Source organism: Epinephelus moara, chromosome 13 (assembly GCF_006386435.1).
Source record: "Epinephelus moara isolate mb chromosome 13, YSFRI_EMoa_1.0, whole genome shotgun sequence".
Lineage (NCBI taxonomy): Eukaryota > Metazoa > Chordata > Actinopteri > Perciformes > Serranidae > Epinephelus > Epinephelus moara.
The window spans coordinates 10,596,819-10,604,793 of record NC_065518.1 but is presented as its reverse complement, the minus strand read 5'-3'; the positions used below and the strand labels follow the sequence as shown (position 1 = coordinate 10,604,793).

The 7,975-nt window shown below is 39.2% G+C and overlaps 1 protein-coding gene across 1 annotated transcript in view; it reads right to left on the bottom strand.

The window, feature by feature from the left end:
• The window catches only part of LOC126400229 (5-hydroxytryptamine receptor 3A-like), a 13,636-nt gene extending 5,887 nt beyond the window's left edge, over positions 1-7,749 (bottom strand). The window contains exons 1-5 of the mRNA XM_050060789.1: positions 7,564-7,749; positions 5,800-5,844; positions 5,552-5,661; positions 2,274-2,443; positions 1,912-2,072 (exon numbers count right to left, since the gene is read on the bottom strand). Coding sequence (XP_049916746.1) covers positions 1,912-2,072; positions 2,274-2,443; positions 5,552-5,661; positions 5,800-5,844; positions 7,564-7,749 — 672 coding nt within the window. The remainder of the gene's footprint in view (positions 1-1,911; positions 2,073-2,273; positions 2,444-5,551; positions 5,662-5,799; positions 5,845-7,563) is intronic.
• Positions 7,750-7,975: the final 226 nt, after the last annotated feature.

The following is a 7,975-nucleotide window of genomic DNA, read 5'->3' as shown; positions in this document are numbered from 1 at the left end:
TGTTTCCTTGCGGACGAGAAAAGGGGGAGCGCACATTTCCGAGAAGGCGTGTCCTTTTCAAAAATGCAAGAGGCGTTGCTTTGTTGCCGGCCGTTTTCGCCGGTGTGTTAAACACACTTTAGAAAGGAGTGTCCCCAGACTATCAGAAGGCGGAGATCTCTGATTGTTTGGTGGCGAGACTAGTCCAGCTCCTCCAGGATGGCACATCCATGAGTGCTGTCGCAAGCTTTGCTGTGCCTACCAGCACAGTCTTAAGAACATGGAGAAGATACCAGGAGACTATCCGTTACACAAGGAGAGGTGGACAGGGCCGTAGTAGGGCATCAACCCAGCAGCAGGACCGCATCTGCTCCTTTGTCCAAGGAGGAACAGGAGGAGCACTGCCAGAGCCCTACAAAATGGCCTTGAGCAGGCTACTGGTGTGCATGTTTCTGACCATCCTGATGGTGTGGGTGGCATGAGGTCCCAACGTCCTCTAGTGGGACCTGTGCTCACAGCAGAACACCCAGCACCATGCAGCTCATTTGGCATTCACCAGAGAACACCAGAATTGGCAGGTCCGCCATTGGCGCCCCGTTCTCTTCACAGATGAGAGCAGGTTTACACCGAGTACATGTGACAGGCGTGAAAGAGTCTGGAGACACCACGGTGAATGTTATGCTGCCTGTAACATCATCCAGCATGACCAGTTTGGCGATGGGTTAGTGATGGTCTGGGGAGGCATATCCTGGGAGGGTCACACAGACTTCCATGTAATAGCAAGGTGTACCTTGACTGCTGTTAGGTACCAGAATGAAATTCTGAAAGAGAATGTCAGACCTTACGCTGGTGTAGTGGGCCCTGGGTTCCTCCTGGTGCGGGACAATGCCCAGCCTCATGTGGCCAGATTGTGTAGGCAGTTCCTGGATGATGAAGCCATTGACTGGCCCTCTCGTTCCCCTGACCTAAATCCAATTTAGCACCTGTGGGATGTTGTGTGTCGATGTATCCGACACCGCCAAGTACTGCCACAGACTGTCCAGGAGCTCACTGATGCCCTGATCCAGGTCTGGGAGGAGATCCCCCAGGACACCATCCGCTGACTCATCAGGAGCATGTCCACACATTGTCTGAGTGCATACAGGCACATGGGGGCCGTACACAATACTGAGTCACATTATCAGTTGCCGTGATAAAATTCATGCAATTTGGATCAGCCTGTAATTTAAATTTTTTACTTTGATTTTCAGTAACATTTTTGGATTTAGCCCTCACTGAGTGAGGTTGGTTTCCACTGACCACTATTACGTTATTTTGTTCTCAACAAATTATACAATAAACATCAGTAAAGATTTTCAACTTCAATAATTTGTTTGTCAAGCTCTGATGTGTGATTTAACTGTTGCCTTAGGTTTTTTGAGCAGTATATAACAGCAATGTATCATTTATACATGATTATATAAAAACAATGTGGCATCATGAGTAGTGTTGCTTGATGAACCTATAGAGAATTAATTCCAGAGGGTGCAGCTTTTCTTGGCTTTGTGGAGCTTTATCGCAAGGTTCAGGTCATTGCTTTGAGGTCCAGCTGCAACTTTACTGTTTTGGTTATAACAGCCCAGGGCATCTGCAAGGGCTTGAGTGTTGTTGCCGTGCTGTAAATGTGCTACATTTCAGCTTTGCTGGTTCCTGGTTGGATGGAGCTGGAGGTCACCAAGGAACAAAGGTCAGCAAAGGAATGATATGTTGCTTCATAACTGTTGGATAAGTAAATAAGAAACTTTTGTTCCAGCTTCTTGCAACTGGCCGAAAAAGGATAATGTGTTATTGCAGGTTTTAGTAAAAGTAGCAACTGAAATATTAATCTGTCTACATGTACATTTTTGTTGGAAAAAAAGAAAGTTTTAGCAGTATAACCCATTTAATACTTACAGTGTAAACAATCATGCTTTGATTGCAGCTAAAATTGTTGATGGTTTTCTCTTTGACAGTCATGCCAATGAAGAGCCACTCATACTGGGTCCGCATCACTTCAAGAGACCACTGTGTGTTCTTTGTTGCATTGGACTCTGCTGCAAACTTTATTTCTTTATCTGAAGTAAAAATGAAATAAAAAATAAAACTTTGAGGTTTCTTATCAGCTCAACAAAGAAGGAGTGTATGTATGTGTTGGTGTGTTCATGTGACCATAAACTGTCAAAAGTGATTACAGCACACATATTAATTCCAACACAAAATATACACATTTAGATGAATGCCTAGAAACTTTTAAACATAGCAGGTTACGGGCTCACCAGAGTATACACCAGACTTGAAAGAAAGGTTGCAGCTCTGAATGTCGAAAGGGAATTTGAAAATTTGCATCCTGCAAGAGCTGACCAGCACCAGATCATTCCTAAATTCAACAAGACCGTGCCATTTAACGGTGAGAAAAGGAGTTGGGGGGGACTTGTCTTTCTCTGTCCTGTAAGAAAACAAATGCAGATATTATGGCAAAAGCATTAAGCCTCTACCTGAATTTCACATAGCGTATGATCCATTATACCACAAAGTATGAATCTACATAACCCACAATAGATTCAATTGACTATTTTAGTCAAACTCTTTAATTTCCTGTGATCTACCACTAGAACGAGAGGCCAGTGTTCTGTCAGTTCAGGGATTCATCCCTCAATCCTGCTGCAACAGCATGCAGTTCACTTTTGTACCTCCAATAACTATCAGAAGAGTATCAACCGGCGTCACACTCCTGCCCCAGGCACAGTGTCTGGATGTACAAAGACGTAATTTTCTGTATGTGTGTCTATGCAACCAATAAAATGATCTGTGACCAGAAGTGGGTACGGTTTACACCAAAAGTTATGTGTAATCAGGCAAATATTGTATTTTCTAAGCTAATATTCACTGGCATTGCAATTGTTGGGCCTGCAAAGCATTAAATTCATTTAATATTGGCATATAATTAATTAGGAAGTATATTTTCACATCCTCATGCTGTACTTTTCATTTCTCTGTCTTTTGTAATTCTTTTTTTTTTTCTTCTTCTTCTCAGAATTATGTTTAATCGAATGGCTGAACCCACCAACCACCTTGTTGCTGTCTGTTTAAATAACCATGAAATGCTTGGTAGTGTTAGTGAACACTAAGTTAAAGTTCTATGAAACCTATGGCTGCATGTTTCATTTGAAGCAGATTAATACTGACTAATATACAAGGTAAAATATTACATTATTATTTTTTCAATCTTTTGACTAAGTTTTTAAATGGAGGAATTGAAAACATATGGCTAAAAACAACAGGTTTTAAGCTTCATTTTGAAAGAAATTCAGTTGGGGGCTTTTGTCAAAACACTTCTGCACATGACGCCTCATCCTAGATAAGACAGTTCCCCTATTTTTTCAATAACCTGTGATAAACTAAATTATTTTACCTCGTGGTCATCCAAAATGATATGAATTGATCTGAAAATACATAATGGCTGACACAGTGTTGGGAACTTATGATTGAAAGTACGTAAATGGTTATCAGAAATGATTATGATTATCAAAATCATTATTAACAACGATAAAATAATACAAATAATGGCTGATTAATTAATTCAGTCCCATAAAAGATACAAAATGACCTAAATTTGGAACTCTGATAATTAAAATAATAACAATATCAAAATTAGCATAGCAATAGTAAAGATTGAAAGATTTTGGAGTTCTTGACATGGCAGAGGTTGAAAATATTCCCTTTGTGCAATATAAAAATCCACAGCATTTATGTTCCAAAAGTATTTATTCACAAGAAACAACAAGAAGATGGTCAAATCAAAGATTGCTAAGGTTATGCGTCAATATGTGATCAGTAGATTAATAATAGAACAATTGAAACATGTAAAGTGGAAACCCTGAAATCCCTCTCTGAGTGTAGTTGTTTCAGGTAGCCAAATTTGGTATATATGTTTGTGATCTATGTTGTATAAAGATGCCGGGTTAGTTTACATAATGTTTAGTTGCATGCAGAACCCTGGGTCTGTGTGAAGCATTAACTTACTAACACCAACTTAGCTTAAGCAAATCCAATAACCCAATAACCTGACTACAAAGAAATCACAATAGAATTCACTGAACAACATAAAATCAGCTTGCACCGTTAATGTGCTATGGTTAAATAGGCCCAGTTGTTATGTTAACAGTCCATGAATGGAGGGGGAAAACAGACACTATGGTGTACTGCTTTTGTTAGCTGGGGGCCATCATGGGGGATAAGGAAGGCTGGAAAGAATTGTGGTTTTAGTATAGTCTTCACTGTGCTGTATTTCAATGTTGCAGGACAGAGGATACTGGTTGTTCTTTTGCCATACAGAGTCATCAGTATCGCGCTTATTCAGCTTTGTTCTCCTTTGTTTAAAAAGTCAGTTTGTAAACTTTGTGTCTGCTGCAGGCTCTAACTTTCTGGTCTCATCTACCACTTAGAAGAGTTCTGTGCTGCGAGTTTTGAGTGGTCCACATGTGCTGAGAGCTAGGCTGCAGTGAATAACAGTGAAAGTGAACAATAACAAGCAGTGCCGGGTAGAGGACATATTGGTTTCCACTACATGATTTGCTTTCCTGAATAACATATTTGACTTAGGGTACACCCCCACTATGAACACAGGACCTCCCTATCCAAGTGGAACTAAGTAAATTGGTGGTGAGTATGCTTTTCTGTTTTACCTTATGGTGGCTCTACATGAAAAGTCACGAGGTGAGCAAATTGATTACAATTCATCCTGGGGGAAACATGAATGTCTGTCCCAAATTCAATAGTTGCCAAGACATTTCACTTGAAACCTTAATGTCAACCTCATGGTGCTGCTAGAGAAAAAGTCAGGGGATCACCATTGTCAGTAGAATTAATTCTCCAGGGACCATGAATATTTGTACCTGACTGCATAATAATCCACCAAACAGTTGCTGAGATATTTCAGTCTGGACATAAGTGGTGGACTGAGTTTCTGGCAGACCGGCATTAACATGCTGCTGGGGGCAGTTCTCCTGCAGGTTTTTTTCAAGAACAGGATTTCTTGGTTAGGTTACAGAATTGCCCTTTAGGCAAACTTCTCCCATGTGCTTTTGCTATCCAGAGACATGCTGCATGCATAGCTAAAAAAAAAAAAAAAAAGTTATTAGCATAGTTACCCTGTTTTCCCACTTTTCCTGCCTTGTTGTCTAGTAGCAACATTTAAGTACCCTTTGATTTTTAAGTCCCCCAACAAAGTTGTAACCCCCTTAATCCCTAACCTCCCTGATGCATGCACCCTTTAAGAGTTCTATTGATTCTCAGTGTACATAATAAGTACACTGTAATTTGCTGGAAATAGAGTACAGTATTACCATGTATTCAAACCTTAGCATGTCCACTAGAAGCTAAACACAACAACAACGTAATGTAATAAATATTGCATATAGTCAGCATATTTAAACCTTTTGCATTTATGTTTTGGCATCTGAGTGCTTCTGTTTTTGTGTCATTTCCAAACAGTTAAGTGATGCTCTAGTAAGTTTATGTGGATTTATGAGTGTGAAAACATGTTAAAACTTACACCTCTTCAATAGTTAGATCTGGCCTCCATAATAAATCTTTTGGAACTGTTATTTCTTGAATTCCACAAAATTTAAGTGGATTCCAATGAATGCGTCCATTTTTCCAGCCCTACATAGGAAAACAAGGGAAGGAGGGGAGTGATACAATGCACTTTGCTGCAAACAATTTTATTTTCCACTAATGATGAACAGGTGAGAATGATTTTTTTTTTTAATTAAAAAATTTCCTCAGAAAAAAAAAACTTACCATATAAACCCAAATGTTGGTAACAAAGGTCTGGTCGATCTCTCTCTATGAGCAAAGAAATACAGTATGGGTGAAAAGCCTTCTAGCAGCACAGTTATATTCTGACCATGCACACAGCAGAACTGTCAAAAGCGTAACACTATGGGAGTTTTTAATGCAGCTACAAGGAGTTTTTGACTGGTTACAAAAAAGTGTGACTTTAATACTGATGATACTATATGATCTACATAAGCAAATGAGACCATCAGCAAGAACAGTGGCTATTTTTTAATAGTTTGCCTTAATGCCTTTCAAGTCAAACAACATAATTCACATCACACAGACTGGAGGAGCCTATGATTACATTTTTAAACACAACATTTCACAGTAAGTACATTAGCCAGTTAAAAGGAAACACATTGATTTTTTTTTTTTTTTTTTGGACGTTATATTTTGTGGTTAGGGCTGATACTGGAGTAAGATCAGCAAGGAAAGAGAAAAGAATTGACTTAAGAACAAAAATAACATAAAAAGCATGGTGCTTGAGCGCAGGCAAAAACACAAGTCCACACTTGTTGGACACTCAACAGATGTAAAGAATTGTGGGTTTTAAAAAAGAATCAAAACTAATCCTGAATCGGCTTTTTTCCTCCTAGACTGGTATGTAATATGTAATATTTTATTTATGAAATATGCTACATTGCAAGACTTGGTTTTATATCAATAAATATAAATTTATGTTAGAAGCAAGTTTTTACTTTGTCCACCACCGTCTTACAACAGTTAATAATCTTACATAGCCTCAAATAGATACATGACCTCATTGCTATGCATCTTGCAAACAGCTGTGTTTAAAAAAGGAAATGGTGCTAGCCAGATTAAGATCTTTATGACAGGAGGTGGTGTTGCTCACGGAAACACTTTGTCGGAAACCCACGAAAATAAACAAAATAAAAGTTTGTTTTAGTTGCTTTAATATAAAATGTATGTTCACAAACATCAGACTTTTAAACAAGTGTCCAGTTAATACACCTTAAATCTAAAACAAAAATGATTACAGACAATCATGCTCTCTACATGTTGGTGGTAGGTGTCAGCTAGATGGCGGTGTAACTTCTGCCAGAAAAGTTGGAATGAATAAGGACACACAACTGTGTAAACCCAATTTGGGATATGACTGCATTAAACTGATAAGACTATTAAGCTGGATTTTTTCTTCGGAGTCAAATTCTTATATATACACAGCATCTGCAATGTCTATGTTTTCCAGTATTTGATGTTGTGCGCCTTTCAGGCCACAAAACTGCAGGGCATTAAGTTGATATGCGGTGGTACGGCAGGTACGAGAGGTGTCGAGGGTGAGTCTGTAAGAGAGATGGTTGGCTACAGCCAAGTTGAGTTGAGTATACAGATTAGTAGCACTAGATGGTTTCAGCAGGGCAAGCCCCCGAGGGACCTTCATCAGTCAGTCACCACCCACAGTACTTAATTCATATGGCGGCCAATTAGTTTGCTAACATATGAAAGCAGAATGCCAGTATTATAGTGCTCGTATATGGCCATTTCCTGGAGCCAGTATGTACTAGTGTGGACACGATACAAACTGAACTTTCAGAATACAAAAGTATTGTTCAATCATTTTGTCCTTACATGGCTTTCATTTCCACAGAATGTGATGAACTCTTTGAACAAGAAAGATCAATGAACCCAATCCTTGACAGTGGAAATGATCATCATCATTAAAAAGGAAAATTTGACAGAAAATGTAAAGCATTTGAAACTTACCACATCTAGGATACCATAGATCGACATTTGGATGTGTATCATTGTAGTCTGTTTGTAGTCTGTAACAGGTCGAGTAGTGGTGTACAGATCCTTGTTTTTGGTCAGGTTCAGGTGGTTTACAACATCCTGATAACTGCAGGTAACCTGAGAGTCCACCTTATCTACAGCAGAAATATCAACACACATCCTCTATCAAGGACTTTTCTCTTAAAAGGAAGAGGAATGCAGACTTCCGCACTCCTTTTTTTAATTGTAACCTAAGAAATCACATGTAATTGAGCAGAAATTACTAGTAGTCTCTGCAGGTAGCCACTGCTTCTGGATTCATCATTAAACCTTGGAAAGCACCAGCTCACAAAAATCTACAGTAGTATCCAGTGTTTGTGGTCATTATGAGATGGGTGTTGGCAGA